Genomic DNA, 16,980 nt, shown 5'->3' with positions numbered 1-16,980 from the left:
TACACATTCACATACAATTACATTACATACATTTGGACTTGGTCATTTGCACCCTGGTATCAGTAGCTTTAATACACCATCAGGATGTGGTGCTAACAAATACTGTTGGGGGCTGAGAGCTGTATATATGTGGTTTGTGTTGAATTCACAGGGAGGAGTGAGATCAAGACAGGTATGTGCATAGAGCATGGCCCACACATAAACCACCAGCCAACACACTCACATGCACACATAAAAAACCCCCCAAAACGGTAAAAACAAAGGCTTAGAGGCTTATGAGCTTCAGACTTTGGTTCTTTACTGTAATATGGTATGAGTATGAATTCCGGCATCGTATTAAACGTACAAAGATCTGGGGTTTTTCTTCCACAATACTTTCTAAAAATACAGGTTCTGTAATACACATACCATGTTGACTTGGATGTTAATACACTCACAAAAAGCCCAGCCACAGCACTTTTCTTTCACAGGAGCCATGTACAATATACTGTGAAATGGTCTGAAAAAAAGAGAGAAAAAAAACGAAAAGAAAAATAAAAGCATTTAAAAATCTCATTGTGTTACAAAATGCATATTTTAACTGCCTCCATTCATGGCTACAGAATCAAAGGTGGATTCAACATAACATTCAGCTGCTTCATACTTTCACACTGACATAGTCCTGAGTTTGTCCACTATGTTGACTGGCCCCAAACAACAGATATACTGCCACATACAATAAACATGAACAGGTGGGATAAACAAAGAGAGCACATATTTTTGTGTTTAAAAAGATTGATGAGAAGCCTCATCAACTATTCCTGAGTGCTAAATGGAACAATAGGAGCAAAACAACTATCACTAAATGATGATAAATTATTCAAAAATAATAATAAAATAAAAAAGGATAATGGGACAAGATAATTAAATTAAAAATATATATTTTGCCATATCAATATACAATTTATTCTCATGTTCAATCATTATCAGTAATGCCACCATGGTCTTTGCTATAAGCTGACTTTGGTATACTGGAGAATAGTCAGTAACACAAAGGTACAGAAAATGTGTCAGTGCTGGTTGACAAAAGGCTTCAAATGTTGTATAAAAATGACATTGCAGTTTATATAGAAGAAGAAGAGGATTGTCATTCACCATTCCAAATCTATTTATCTCAAAGTACACAGGACATAATAAATTACTCAGACTTAAAAATATCAACCAATATATTATAATGTATTATTGTAGGTTAAATGCCCAAATTTCAGAGGGAGATACTGCTCTTTGATCTGATGGATGGATTTACTGGTTACACTGCAGATTAAGAATTTACTTGCACAACATGTAGTTATCTTACAACAATAAGGTGCAATGTCATTGGATGTAAACTAGGTACAAGTATTTCAATCCATGGACGGATCAATCAGCTGGTGTGAGCCCAGGGCAAAAATGACCTGTGAGCCCTTAGTGGTACAGAGCCCTCAAACCAACAGAGGGCAGTAAACAATTATCAGAGCAATCAAAAATAAGAATTCATCAATAATACTGTTAGTTAAATAAATTCAAACAGGACTTCATACTCTAATCAGCTGATAAATAAATTAAAGCTTAAGGCAACAAAATGTAACAGCACAGCGACAGAACCAGGACATTGCTATGGTTTAGTCATTCCACATAGGAAATTCTAGTTTCCTGTGCAGGGATCTGTGTATGGTGAACTAAAATTTATTAGATGAAAGTAAGAGCAGGAACAAAAAGAATCAAACTCTACACAGCAGAGATTCAGGTACAAGCTACAGAAGTACTGAAAGCTCATACCTGCTCACTGAAGTTACATAGAGCATGGGCAGATGTTTGGAGACAGAAGTACCATTCTCCCACAAGTCAGTGGATGGTACACTGACTTGTGATACAATGATAATACAATGATTTTGAAACTGTTATTTTAAGGTAAAATAGTTACATAATGTTGCTTTATATTCAAATAACTAAAGACACTATCTTGCAATCAAAAACTGAATCTTCAGATATGTTTGACCTAAATATTCTCATAGATAGCTGCTGTGTAGGCTGCCATTATACTGTTTTGGGATACAAACACCACTTCATATAATGTATATTAGAACTAGACCAATAAATCAGGCTGATAATAGGTTACTGTAGATGTACTGGCACTGATACAAATGCTGGTCGATAAGTAACAAGAAATGTCACTACAGAAATATCCAAGAAGTTAATTGTACATCTTACAGCATTATAAAAACTAACGTCTCTAGGACAAGGCAAGTTTATCAGTATGGCAGATCTCAGCGACAAGGCATTTCTAAGTGCTTTACATAAGATGTAAAGGCAAAATGTAAAAGCAACATAAGACTATATAAAAGCATTTAGATAGAAATTGTAAAATGAAAAATAAAAAATAGGAAAAACATCCCAAAAGAAAAATAAAAGTTATACTGCAGTGCAGTTTTAGTAATTAGAATTTAGTAATTAGTAAGTTAGTGTTATTTATAATCATTATTAAAAGCTAGCAGTAAACTTCATCTAAAAGCAGACCTGTCCTGGACAACCTAAGGGGTCTGGATGGTTCATAATGTAGCAGTAGACTAGAAATATATTTTGGCCCCAAACCATTTAGTGCTTTATAAACCAACAGCAGTATGAAATCAATGTGTTATCTATGTGTTGTTTTGGTATATGAGGATTTGCATAGTGTTTTTTCATTCTGATCACTAACTTAATGGATCTCTTTGTCAGCTGGAAAAATATACACTCTGAAAATGATCTACACATTTGAAAAAATCATGGAATGGTGATGCAGTCAAGCATTGTCTTGAGGTTTGGAACAAGTATTTAAGAAGCCAAAGACACAATTTCTCCCCAGAAGCTTCTTGATGCTGGTGGCCTGAGCACGAAGATGTCCAAGAGCTTTTCTCACAGGAACCTGAAAGAAATACAAGAAACAAAAAAGATACTTTAAAATGTAATTCAAGCATGTATAGAACTAACATGATTGGGAACGTCATAAAAAAGAGATTAACTTTGGATGATAGGCAATTGATATGACTATCTCAGACTACTAATGCCTCATTTAAGCAGCAGTTAAACAAGGACTGTGTATTTTGGCCCCCAAATCACAGTGAACACTTACTCTTTTAAAGTACATATGAGCATGTGAGTATTCTTTGCAGATATGAAAATCTGTGAATGTATCCTTTAAAATCATCTCACCAAAAGCTCTTTCTCCTTTTGCAGCTTTGTCTTTAACTTCTCCAACATCATCCTGGGAAGATTACATCCACTGGCATCCTGAGCAACAGTCTAAGGGTGAAGAGGACAATGCATTCAGATGAAAACACACACACACACACACACACACACACACACACACACACACACACACACACACACACACACACACACACACACATTTAACTGTCTGATGGAGAGTGATGATATGTGATATGTGTTATGTGTAAGGATTACGAGTCTGGTTCATTTATATTGCCCCAGGGAAGGACACAGTTCTCTAAAGTGCATTAGCACAATAAAACTAAATGAAGACATCAACTTGTTAAATATAAAACTGCATTAACTCATTTTGTCCACTTGGTGGCAGCAGAAACAAGCTAGGCTGTGTTTGCACACAGTTGCCTTATTTACACATCCAACTCTTTAGCTGCTAAATGCAGCGAGATCACCAGCTAGCTTTGTTTGTTGGCTGTTTGGTGCTGGACAGGTAGCACACAGTTAACCATGCTAATGAGAGCAGTGAGAGTGAACCAAAACAATAAAGTTGCAGGCTGTACAACCAAAACAAAACAGTCGCATGGCGATTGTCTGGAGGTTTGTCAAAATAAACGACCCCTGTCACTGAAAGCGTGATCTCTGCTAATATAAAAATATCAATTGTAGCTGCTTTAGCCAATGCAGCAAATCTGACACTACCTCATTTCCAAAAATTCTCAAGTAGTCTGATAGAAATGAGCAAAAAACGTTTACAAACCCAAAATGATAAAAGGTCGGTCCAACACTTAATGGTAGTTTTATCAAGCTAACTGGTGGTGCAGCTGAGCTAGCCAAGAAAACACCCTCACCTTACTCTGGTTAATTTTCAGATGTGTGAAGGAGGTGGGAACAAGCTGCATTTCTCTTTGAGATTTTAAACAGTTTGCTTTGTTGTAAAGAATCTAGCAGCAAACATTAGTACCAATGTTGCAGGTCAAGATCTTGTGATCACAGGGTTAAAACATTCCCTGCTTGATCACCGTGTGCATTAAACACACACACACACAAAATAAGCAGTGGCTGAAAAGAGGCCATTGTTGAAGAAGTATTTTAAATACAAATATGGAACTTGTGTATCTTACAGAACGCAGATCTGTCACACTGTGCAATCCAAATTTTATCCAGTAATTAAACTTTTTTTTTCCCTTCATCAATCTACAGTCAATACCCCATAATGACAAAATGAAAACATTGATATGAGTATTCAGACCCTTTACTCAGTACTGATGTTGAAGCATCATACCCAAGCATCTTGTGCCCAGTCTGAGGTCCTGAGTGCTCTGGACCAGGTTTTCAAAATGGATATCTGTGTACTTTGCTCCATTCAGCTTTCCCTCAACCCTGACTAGTCCATGCCAATGAAAACACCCCCACAGCCTGATGCTACCACCACTATGCTTCGCTGTTGGGTTAATACTGGGCAGGTGTTGAGCGGTGGCTGGTTTCCTACGGTCATGACACAAGAATTGAAGACAATAATTCAATCTTGGTTTCATTAGACCTGAGAATCTTGTTTCTCAAGGTTTGAGTGTCCTTTAGATGCTTTTTGCAAACGCCAAGCAGGCTTTCATGTGTCTTTCACTGAGGAGAGGCTTCCATCTGGACACTGCCATATGCCCCACAACAGTTGAGTGTTGCAGTGATGGAGTCCTCTCATCTCCACACAGAGTCTCTGGAGCTCAGCCAGTGTGACCATTTTTATAGCCTTCTCCAGATCCAGATCCAGTTGTGTGCCCCTCCAAATTATGTTCAATCAGCTGAATTTGCCACAGGTGGGCTCCAATCAAAGTGTAGAAACATCACGAAGATGATCAAGAAAAATGGGAGGCACCCGAGCTAAATTTCAAGCGTCATAGCAATGTGATATTTCAGTTTTTCCTTTTCAAGAAATGTGTAAAATTTCTAAAATTCAGATTTCACTTTGTCATTACAGAACACTGACTGTAGATTCATGAGGGGAAAATGAATTTTAATGATTTTAGCATGAGGCTGAATATTATATCAATATATCATATCATTTTACTGGTAACAATAATATCACAACAAATCCAGAATAAATGTGATTAGATGTTTATGATGTCACTGGTCATTTTGCTGAATAAATATCCCACATTTTCTTCCCATAGGTATCTGGCTGAATTGGCCATATAGCTTGTCAAAAAATCAATAATAAAATTAAATGGAAATTTGATTTGAATGTCTGATTTATCTGATCAAATTAATGACAATCCCATCAGCCTCAGCTATACTTTGCATTTGGCGCGAATTGTGCAAGCTTTGCTAACTTGGGGTAGGCTTACTTGCTAAACTAATTAAAAATTAAATGAGAAAATGTCTTGAGCTTGTGTTAATCACAGACCTCATTTCAGTCATCTAACCAAAACCTCCAAAAAACCCTCAAAAAGCCCATCGACTTGAGGACAAGGGAACCTGAAGTGTAAAAATGCTAATGTATTTCCAGGTCTTAGGTCTTATTCCTCCAGGACTCTAGTTCTAGTTCCTAGTTCCCCTCAGATATGAAGACATGCATGTGATAATAAAGGTAAAGACAAAACAGATTAATCTCAAGTTTGTCACAGCAAAGTGTGTTTTCAAAATGACATTGAGTGAAAGCGTTACTTAAAGAGACACAAACTAAATCACTGTGATAAATGTATTGAAGTTAATGGTCTAACTAAATGACAGCGGTAATCTAATCTGGGTACCTAAATAACATCTCATAATGTGATGCGAACCACAGAAGACAAAATGAAAGAATTCACTTTAATATGTAACACTGTAATTTATGAACTTACTTGTTTTTAGCAGGATTTGTGGAATTAGATGAAAATAAAAAGTACAGGAGCAAAATGGGAAAATACACACCTCAGTTTCTTCAGACAGGATTTTGAACCCTTCATCATGGTATTCCAGCTTTTTACCCAGATCTTTGATATGATTCAGATAATCGTGCAAATCCTCTCGCTTCATATCGAATCTTGGACAATGCATGACCTTGTTTCGGACACACAAAACCTACACACAGCACACACAGAAGTTAGAAAAGAAAAAAAAAAGGGAATTGGCTACATTGTGATTACAACTTGGCCATCCTCACTGACACATTGTTCTGCTGATGAAGTAGTGACAGCTTAAAAATGCTTCCTGTTAACCTGTACAACAACAATTCCTGCACTGCCACACTGATATCTTACACTAAGTCTTATAACCTCATGAATGTAAACACAGATTTATACAGCAGCAGCTGTATTGCTGTGTAATTGGCTAGATTCAATTTGAGTGTTTGCAGAGAAATTTGGGTTTTTAACATTACAGGCATTGCATAACATATGTATGTTTATTTCTCTGTCAAGGTAAATTTTATGTTCTGTATGAGTGTGTAAAAGTAAGCATTTACCCTTTCACACAACGCGCCAATCTCAAACTTCTTGAAGTACTTGCATTGAATCATCAGACACAGAAGTGCAGCGATGTCAAAGTCACTAAGTGATTTATGGTTCTCATGACCATCTGGCATGTAGACCTGAAAATAGAAGGTGTCATTAGTGTAACATTTGCCTCACAATCAGCCCCATGACTTACTGTTCAAATAAATAGCACAAGAAACTCACCTTAGCCACTTCCACTATTTCTTGGGACCAAAGGTGAGGTTTGCTGTTCTTCCACATCACCTTTCCACGTGGATTGGTGTGGTAGGCCAATATTTCATCTCTCCAACAAGAACACACCTGACAATCTAAAGGAGGAATCTGCACAAAAACATGAAATTTAGAAACAGTAAACAAGAAACCTATAGACAGGTTTCCAATTTTTCCAAGTGTCTTAAACAACAGTGAAGTGTCATATGAATAGGGCTGGGTATCAAACTTCAGTTCTTTTATGGCATAGACCGAAATGCTTCAATACTACCCGGCATCAAAAGATGCCTCGTTTTTTGGTGCTAAGTTTCAGTACCAAGGAGTTAATCACGTGATCAAGATCTGATAATGCTGCCGGTGATTGGCTGTAACGTTACACACAGTAGAGGCATGCAGGAAAATTACTTATGTGGTTATGCCCACAGACGCGGTTCACGTGTATCTGTGTTGTGAACTCGTGTGTGCGTGTGTGTGTGTGTCGAAGCGGTTAAAAAAATGCAACCGAGGTCAAAACTGTGGCTCCATTTTAGCAAGACTGATATGTAATGTAATTTTCTTTGTTAGAATTGATTTGATAAAATTAGTATCAAAAAAAGTAGCGTTCAGGAACCGGTATCGTAGTCAAGGTATCGGTATCAGTACTGGTATCGAAAATTTTTGAGCGATACCCAGCCCTACATATGAACACTGAAAATGTTATTTCTGGCTTTAATCATTCCTCCTGCCCATAATGACCCCTCTTTACTGCACTTGTGATAAATTTGATAAATAACAATATCAATGTTACTTGCACCGTGTGAGTCTTCAGTCGTCTGTGTTACACAAATCAAGCTAGAATTGACATCAACATTAGTTTACAATGGTAATAATGTGTAATATAATGACTATATGTAAAGAAAAACAAATCATTTTAAAAATCACATTGTAATTATTTTTGACAGCTTTTGCAATGCTTGAGTTTGCCTTTGATAATGACCATAAGCAAGTTTGATTCAAGTATAAACTACAGCCAAGCATGGAGAAACTGAAGCTAGTGTAGAACAAAAAGCTCTCTGGGTCTTGCAACATGGATCTTTGACCTTTTGACCTCTTTTTTCCCCTTTAATCTCGTCTTACCCATCAGACATACGAGGTATGGCTATTAAATAATGAGACTGCGCTTGTGAGGATAAAACCACATGGTTCACAGTCACACTGAGTGTTATATATTAAAGGTTGGGTATGGTATGAAGTCTTTAGTTCACTGCTAGCTACTGATTGAAGTACACATGTTTTTGCTAAGGCATCGGATAATGATGAGCTTAAAAGTTGAGCAAACCATTAACTTGAATTTCTTAGTGAAATTGAACAAAACCACATTGTATGGGGAACACTGCATTTCAAAAACCATATCATATCAAAAACTTCTGAAAACATTCAACAAATTGAACAAATCATTCGAAATGATCAGTGACTCAGTATAAGAATTATAGCAGAAATGGTCTCCATTGATTAAGAGACAGTTCAGCAAATTTTGCATGAAAATTTAAACATGACAAAAGTGTGTGCCAAAGTGTTCCCAAAACTCCAGATCAAAAGAAAAAGCAGTTTCTGACCCCAAAACAAATCACAGTGCTCAATCACCCTCCCTGTTCACTAGCACCATGTGACTTTTTCCTTTTTCCTAAGATCAAATCTGTGCTCAAAGGAACACGTTTTGAGTCTGTGTCAGGAGTTAAGAAAAGAACGACAGAGGTTCTAAGACAATTGTCTGAGGAAGACCAACCGCACTGCTTTGATCAGTGGAAGACCTGAATGCAGCAGTGTGCTGATGCAGAAGGGGAGTATGTTGAACGAGAAAAACACTGAAAAATGTTTATGTTCAATAACATTGTATTATAGCAATAGTATTGTTATATAATAGCCATACCTCGTATTATATGCAAAAGGGGAGAAGCTGATTGATAATGATGAATTTGAAAGGGATTTGGCAAAGAGGTGTATGGTATGTAACTGAAAAAGCACACGCATACACACACAACCGTCATAAGACAGTGTAGGAATACAGTGTAGGTGTTTACATGTACATGTACTTTTGTCACCATCATCCACTTTGAAATACCATTGCTCCTCCTTGCTCTCAATTAGCACCTGACAGCCCAACTGAACGTCACGCTGCCGTAAAGTGGTATCGGGTGCTGTGGTATCAGGACACTTTTATGAATACGAGTACGAGTACGAGTACAGGAACAGCGTATCGGACAGATACCCTGTTCCTGAGATGTTGGTATCGGTGCATCCCTACACATAACTAAAGTTAGCTGTTTAAAGTTATGTTGATATCACTACAACTTCACCTGTAGCTAGCTAGACAACTTAGCTCTAGTGTCAAAGAAGATATCTGCATAGCTAAATATTACCAACATAAACAAACTTCAGCCATGTTTTACTCATTTGCTGGCATGTCAAGAGTCACCAAGCCTGTGACAGGAAGATAGTTGTGCATGATATGGGGCAATAAATATGGCAGGCCTGAATGTCGTTACCCATGATTTAATACACAATCACTAGCGCCGGGTGAAAATCACCCGAACACGTGCCTGTAGAAAAACCAGGGATGGGAGCAGGGAAACACACCCACCTTCAATGACATCAGTGAGTGAGTGAGTGACCTTCAACATCAGACGGTGGCAACACAATGAAAATCATGTACTCACAATCGCATGGGTGAAAATCATCCGACGTTAGTGTTCGAGGGTTAAAACAACAGGTGAGCGATATAACCTGTCCGTATAGTTTTTCCGTCGACACAGACAGTGCGCATACCGACATCTTTTGAGCACAAACTAACATCAGTGTGTACTGACATGGCCTGCGCAGCCAAGTTTCAGTCTTAGCTGGGTACTTACAACAATATCCTTTCACTGGTTTATTTAAGTCATTGCATACAGGCATACACAATATAAGCTCGTACCTTGCTTGACCCCGGTTTCCACTTTGTAAACTGACATTTCTTGACACACCGACCCATGCCGCATTCACGGAGTAGCACTTGGTGAAACTTCTCAAGTTCAACACCGATGAAACGCTCTAGTGGACTCTGAAGTAGTTTCAAAGCATGACTGCACTTTATCCAGTTCTGGAATAGTTTGTCTTGCTTAATGTTGCCCTCCATGCTTGCACAGCGCTATTCAACTAAAAGGACTTAAACCACAACCCACGACCATCCCCCCAGGATACAGTTCATAGAGCAACCTCCAGCCTCCGCTAAAAAAAGATAATCCGTGCTGTGATTGGTCCCCACCTCTGCCAATCAGTGCAGCCCATTTCTCGCATGATTGGTGTATGATGCCACATTGCAGAAATGTGCAGTCAGCTGATTGTGGCCATAGACTGAATCTTTTCATCAAAATTTAACAGCAAACAGCGTTTCTGAGCTGAGTTTCTGTCAAACAATACATTTTATCAGAAGCTTACTGCACCAAGAAATACTATGTAAACATACATTACTACTTTTAATTGTAATCATTTTATTGTGATTGCAGGTTACTTACAGAATATACTTGTACTATATTAGATATATACTTTATTTGTTTATGTTGTAAATATGTTATAGAGTATAGTTAAAATTTAAATAGCAAAGTCTGTCTACAGTTGACGCACACTAGAAACAAACCTCTTCACAGCTGGACAGTAACAGTAACCAAAGAGTTTAAATATGGGCATATGAATATCTTTTGAAGACTTATTTCAAAGACTGTAAAAGTACCATTTAACATGACCTCCATAATTTTAGACATGAGGGTCTCCTGTCAACTGAAAATAGCCTTTTAAAGCCATTCACAAACACAAGCTGCCACACCATCAGAAAACCGTATGCTAAATACCTCCATTATATCACATCTCTACAGCTGTGGAGAATCATACTGTAGTTTTAAGGATGTGTAGAGGGCTGTTTGCAGTGATGCATCTTACCCGTGCAGTTTGCGTTGTTATCTGGGGAGGGAGTTGTAAATCCTGCATAAGTACTCCATTCAGTTTGGCACTCTGAGGGATCAATAAGTATACAGTATAAACTGACAGCAGACACTTCCACTATAAGTCTGATCACCCCCCAACTTTTTATTCTGCAACATTTTACACTAATATTACTTTGTAGATTAATATCTTATGTCCAAAACATCATAATATATGAAACCACCCAGGATACAAAGTAAGTAGAGGTTGCTCCACCTGGCACAGGTATAACTTGTTGCCTACACATTAATGCATCCATCAGTGGCCCATTTGTAATCACACAACTTCTAAAACACTAGATCAGAAATGTACACAATATTTCCAGTGAACATTAGTGTTGGGGCAGTGGGGCAAACAGTAAAGCACTGTTCATTACATATTCTAAGACTCATTTACAGAATTTTTAAGTCACCTGCTTCCACTCACACACCACCCACATTTTGTATGGCCTACAACTTTTCCTTCTCAGTCACTACTACTGTGTCATTTTGTTTTGACTGATTCATTATTATGAGGCCGTATAAACATTTTGGTACATTTCTGTTTTCGGTTTTTATCACAAATTATTTCATGTTAAAGACTGAAAATCAGTCAGGGACAAGACAATACATCTGTTTTTTTATTTATCTACATGCATGTATGCACTACAAACAATCTGTGACAAAACACTTGATTTTCAACTTAGGTTCTGTTGTTGACATATTTCAAATAAATATGTATTCTCCTCATTCTCCTTTTCACCTCCTACTCCTTCTTACTTCCTGGCCTCCAGTGAGTTGATGGCCTGGAGCTCTGCAGAAAACCTCTCGCCCAAATCTCTGTTGGCCTGCAGGAAACCACCCATGCTCTTCAACTGCTCAGTGTCCTAACAAAGAGACAGGGAGTTGGTTGTAATAACATGACATACTTCTTTTTATGTATTATGTGTAAATGGTATAAATGTTTATGGACATTTGTATTTGTTCTTAGCACCTGTGTCTTTGTAACGTCATCATCATCAGCGTGTAGTAACTCCTGCAGCCTCTCTTGTAGTAACGCAGCTTCCCATTGGCTGATTAGGTCTGGGTTGGTCTCCCACTGGTGGACAGAATCACACTCTACTCCGTCCAGTCGGTCCAAACCAGAGACACATATTGACAAATCAGCAGTCAGCATCTGGACAAAAAATGCAAACAAACTGTCACACAAATTAACAATGATCTAACCATGTGGTTCTCAACACTGGACCAATTTTAACACACACACACACACACACACACACACACACAGACAAACATGCTCACCTCATCAATCTCCTGTCCAACTGTTGCCATCTGTGGTACGTGGCTGAACTGCCGCACAAAGTGTTTCAGAGTAGTGTGGTAATGTTTCATCCATTTATCTTTCATACGCATTTCACAAGAATGCATTAACTCATTCCTGTATTGGATCACCTGGAAACACACACACACACACACATACACACACCAGAACAAAATCATATTAATCTCCAGCAATGCTCTGAACTGATTAGCTCAGATTGAATAAAAAGATACAACATGTAAATTAGTGAGGTCTTCCTGTGGGAGTGAAAATTAGGAATGTTCATGTTAACATAGGTTCACAATGAGTGACAAAAAAAAAAAAAAAACTGAAATAACGTGTCTTTATTTCTGTGAGGATAAGACATGGTTGGTTGTGTTATCATTTTCTGACCAAACAACTTGACAATGACTGACCAACGTGACAACCTAACAACGTGAAAGTTTACCTCTCTTACAAACTTTGGATCCACAGACTGGAAACAATCACAGTAGTTGATGAGGTTGAGCAGAGCAGAGGCATCGCACTGATCTGCTCCCTTCACTTTCCCCTGACCACGTGGCATGTAGGCCTGCACAAAGACAGAGGCAGAGAGCTTCAATGGACTCACACATTCAGGTGAATTTTCAGATCCAGAGTAATTGTTCTGGCACATTCAAAATGCTGCTAATGGGTGACAACTGATTTTACTTGAACATGCGTCAAGATCAGTGACCAACTGGAGCTTCACTTGTTTCAGCAAACTCAGGTCTGAAGTCAAACACACAGTTAGAGCTGCAACAAATGATTATTATCATTATTATAAAACATTTCTAAATAAAAGTCATTAAAAATATAACTGCCAGATTAATTATGGGCAACAGTGGTTAGCAAAGTCACCTCACAGGAAGAACATTCTGGGCTCAAACCCCAAACTGTGGGTACTCTGGGTACTTTGGCTTCCTCCCACAATCCAAAGGCATGCAGGTTAATTGGTGACTATAAGTTACCTGTAGGTGTGAATGAGAGTTTGTCTCTATATGTCAGTCCTGTGATGGACTGGTGATTTGTACAGGGTGTACTCCACCTCTCACCCAACATCAGCTGCGGTTAGCTCCAGCCCGCACACAACCTTACAGACAAGCAGTATAGATAATGGATGGATGGATAGATGGATTATGCCACCCTGGTTTAATTACTCTAAGCTAGTGGTTCCCAGCATTTATTCAGTAAAATGTAACTGTCAATCATCACGTTCCAAATGTGTTCACTCAACTTTAAACTAGATGTTCATCAACACTGCTAATAAATTATAACTCATTCTGCATGATGACCAATCTTACTTTTTGTACTTAAAGTATATTTTGATGGTACTACTTTTGTACTTTTAATTTTACATGTAACTGAATATTTCTACACTGTGTTATTGCAGCTTGCACACATACTTCCTACAGATATTAACAGGCAATTTTCACTATTTTCTGACATTTTACAGATGATTAATAAATGAATTGACAAAACAATCAGGGGATGAATTGATAGTGAAAAAAAACCTGCCTCCCACATATTAGTAATCTTTGTAATTACTGTTTATCCTCCTCCTACTGTTGATATAATATTGATTTAAAAAAAACAAAAAAACAACTCTCCTTTTGTCTATTCTGCTGGTTGGGAATCACTGCCCTGAATGTTGGACCCACCGTACGGTGACATGAGTAGCAGACTTTCACACTCTGGGGGCAGTGTTAGTGCTGTGTGTCAAATTGGACTACATTTCCCATTAGGATCATGTCTGCTTGCTGTTCTTAAGCTGGAACAGCAGCACATTTTACTGTTTTGTCTCATAAAGCAATAAAGCTGCTTTTTCCCATGCTGCCATTTGTTTATGATTATTCTAGTGTGCCATACACTGATCAGCCACAACATTAAACTATAAACACTTTACTATAGTCACCTTCGTTATTGCAGCCTCATGCTAAAATCGTTTCCCTACACTCAGCAGCCTATTACTGCAAAGCAAAAACTGAATTGTACACATTTAGAAATGTAGGGAGAAAGGGAGATTGTGTGTCACAGGCTGAATATATATGGTGTGTGTGTATGTGTGTGTGTGTGTGTGTGTGTGTGTGTGTACTACCTTGGCCACTTCCCAGTGGTCTGTTCTCCAGGAGGGGGGGGAGCAGTTGTCCCAGTTGACGATGGCATCAGGTTGTCTGTGATGTCTCAGGATCACTGACTGCCATGCAGAACACACCCTGCACACCCTGGAAAGCTACACACACACACACACACACACACACACACACACACACACTTACACTTACAACTTATTCAAGAGACTTAATTTAGCAAAAATGAACCAAAGATTAGGCACAATCCACAGACCAATCTCACCTTATTCCCTCTCGACCTGCATGAAGAAGTCTCACAGGGTTTCCGCAGCAGAGTGTTTTGGTTGAGCAGATCCCCATGGAAAGCTCTCATGTGGTGGTTAATGAAGGGATGGAGGCCATCCTTCAGTATGAGCAGACACCGTCCTGCTTTCAGCCAGTTTGTGTACTCTGTGTCGTTGAGACGGACCACCAGCTCCTTACGAACCATCTTGGTCTAACTTCCTGATCCAACAACCCATAACAAAGACACCAAGGCGAGTTCAGACACATTTCTCATGTTTGGCTCCACCCCCCGGTTAATGCAAATAATACAGCGGCCACAAGATGGCGCTGTTGCCTTTCAAACGGCGTGACCTTACTGTAACTGCTGCTCCTGTTTAAGGACGGAGGAGGTGTGTTAATGCTGACACATAGCTTTGACTAACGAGTTCATACAAGTAAGAAAATTGTTGTCATGTCTTTCTCTCTGTGTCTTGTTTACATTGTCGAACACTCTTTTAGCAGCTTGGTTTGGTGGCACCAACACCTGTAGTTTTCCTGCCTGTCAGCTTCAGGATGTCTTTGGGTGAAGGTTCCTGCCCTACACCTGCATGTCCACAGGGGTGGTGTCCAGACTTGTCTGACCTATGGAGCAGGGTTACACATCCTACCAGCAAAGCAACTGCTGTATGTCTATCAATGTGTTCAACCACCACCTGTTTTCTCAGAAAACTGCAGGAGCTGAAAACTACATCCAATGAATCTTGTAGAGCAAACACACTGTGACCAGTTTTCATAGGAACTCTTTCCAAAGTTCTTCCACTGAAAGGTCCACACAGGGTCTATTGATCTAAAAACTTTGATTGAAAAAGCAGCATGTATTTTGTCCACTTGGAGGCAGGCTCTAACAAACAAAAAATCCTAACACTGACATATTATCACAGGTTGATATCTGTAGCAAATTAGTTGCTAGCTGCCCAGTTACACATGCAGCCTTAGAATTCATAAGACGTTAGATCTCTGGCCACCGAATGAATTTAAGTCCAATATTCTCCTGTTTCCTATATGTCTCCTCTGTTTTGATCTCTAGGAACTCCAAAGGGAAATACATGTCTCTTTAGCTGCTAAATGCTCTGCTATTTCTGCTCACTAGTTGATAACTTTTTTTTTTTAGCTTACCTGCTGAAAACAACACTGATCAAAGCTGTGGGACTGAACCAAAACAGTTAATTTGCAGGCTGGAAAATCAAGACAGCAAACTGAAAGAAATTCAATAGAGGGGAACAACAGAATCTGGTGATAAGTATCTGTTGATTTTGTCACTACAGGCAATCCCGTTTACATTACACATACTCATTTTATCTATTGTTATTATGAAAATGTCAACCACATTTCATATTACTGCAGCTTAAAGTAAATATCTCAGAAAATCATGAAAATATTGATAATGCTTTTGGTGCTGGGGTCTGTGCAGGTCACATATTCTATACCTTTGTTGAATATATAACCATGTCTGATTCCATAACCTGCTGGAGTCAGTGCATTGTGCCACCCTGTGGCAGCCCCTTATGAAAGGTGGCATCACCAAGCTGCTACATCTGCTGTTTGCTGTGAAGAGGAAAGCTGGAAAACCCACAAGAGCCTGGCCAGCAGCTGCATGCACTGACGTCCCTGAGGCTGCTGCTGGAGGTGTTCATCAGGGAGGAGCTGGAGTTTCTGACAGATACCATGTATCAACTGAGACTATAGGGGCTGGCAGGAGGAGAGGAGCCACTATAACCCCTTGCTATTTCGGGCCTGAGCAGTATGGACAGACATGGAGAGAAAATACGCCTTCAAACATTTCAGCTTAAACAGCCATTGACATTGCACCATCCATTTGTGGTTCTATTGTGCTGTTTCGTGGTGTATATTTCTCATTGCCGCAGATATCTGTCCAAACTTAGACAACATCAAGATATTAAGAAAGGAGAAGATATTTTCAGCATAGCCACAGTTTCACAGCACAACAATCTCTCAGCTATTTACAACTTCTGCAACATCAACAGAAAATGTCAGGTTTTGGTATTAGAATCAGATACTTCTCTCCAGAGCTGCCAATTTATATTGAATTATAATCACAGAGGAATGAATTATAGAAGAGATTGAATGTCTGAATATAGATTTACACACATACATACATTACATACATACATATACTGTAGTTAATAGCTGGGGCTTAACCAAACTCACTTTGAATCGTGGGAAATCGGTAACTGAACGTTGATTGAGAAGACTGCCCACAGTAAACTTACTGTCAAAATGTGTGAAACAATTCACAGGAAACATCTCACATCATGGATATATTACAGAAGAGGACAGACCAGTAGTAGGCCTACTAGGGGAGAAGGGTAGTTTCTTACAAGCTACCATGGACAGAAGTGTCT

General features: G+C 38.8%; 1 protein-coding gene across 2 annotated transcripts; it reads right to left on the bottom strand.

Moving 5' to 3' along the window:
• Positions 1–273: 273 nt before the first annotated feature.
• LOC108883884 (uncharacterized protein CXorf38) lies at positions 274–14,846 on the bottom strand. Of its 2 annotated transcripts, XM_018677443.2 has the most exons (11): positions 14,577–14,846; positions 14,320–14,454; positions 12,652–12,774; positions 12,185–12,334; positions 11,874–12,056; positions 10,860–11,766; positions 6,879–7,016; positions 6,665–6,790; positions 6,133–6,282; positions 3,211–3,300; positions 274–2,923 (listed from the first exon to the last, which is right to left on the bottom strand). In XM_018677443.2, exons 1-6 carry the CDS (start codon positions 14,781–14,783, stop codon positions 11,656–11,658), a joined length of 909 nt encoding a protein of 302 aa, XP_018532959.1. In that variant the 5' UTR covers positions 14,784–14,846; the 3' UTR covers positions 274–2,923; positions 3,211–3,300; positions 6,133–6,282; positions 6,665–6,790; positions 6,879–7,016; positions 10,860–11,655. The 2 variants fall into 2 exon arrangements, with proteins under 2 accessions (XP_018532959.1, XP_018532960.1); XM_018677444.2 differs by lacking the exons at positions 10,860–11,766; positions 11,874–12,056; positions 12,185–12,334; ... (1 more) ...; positions 14,320–14,454; positions 14,577–14,846 and adding an exon at positions 9,859–10,127.
• Between the last annotated feature and the right edge of the window lie 2,134 nt (positions 14,847–16,980).

The sequence above is a fragment of the Lates calcarifer genome, linkage group LG4, assembly GCF_001640805.2.
Source record: "Lates calcarifer isolate ASB-BC8 linkage group LG4, TLL_Latcal_v3, whole genome shotgun sequence".
Classification (NCBI taxonomy): Eukaryota; Metazoa; Chordata; class Actinopteri; family Centropomidae; genus Lates; species Lates calcarifer.
The sequence above is the reverse complement of the archived record's forward strand: the minus strand, read 5'-3'. Positions and strand labels throughout refer to the sequence as shown.

What these genes read in the sequence shown, in the direction of transcription:
- LOC108883884 (XM_018677443.2), bottom strand. Translation starts at nt 14,783, where the DNA reads ATGGTTCGTAAGGAGCTGGTGGTCCGTCTCAACGACACAGAGTACACA. An exon ending in ACCACTGGGAAGTGGCCAAG is followed by an intron (nt 12,775 to 14,319) that starts GTAGTACACACA and finishes GTCTTTGTGCAG; the next exon opens with GCCTACATGCCACGTGGTCA. An exon ending in TTGGACAGGAGATTGATGAG is followed by an intron (nt 12,057 to 12,184) that starts GTGAGCATGTTT and finishes TTTTTTGTCCAG; the next exon opens with ATGCTGACTGCTGATTTGTC.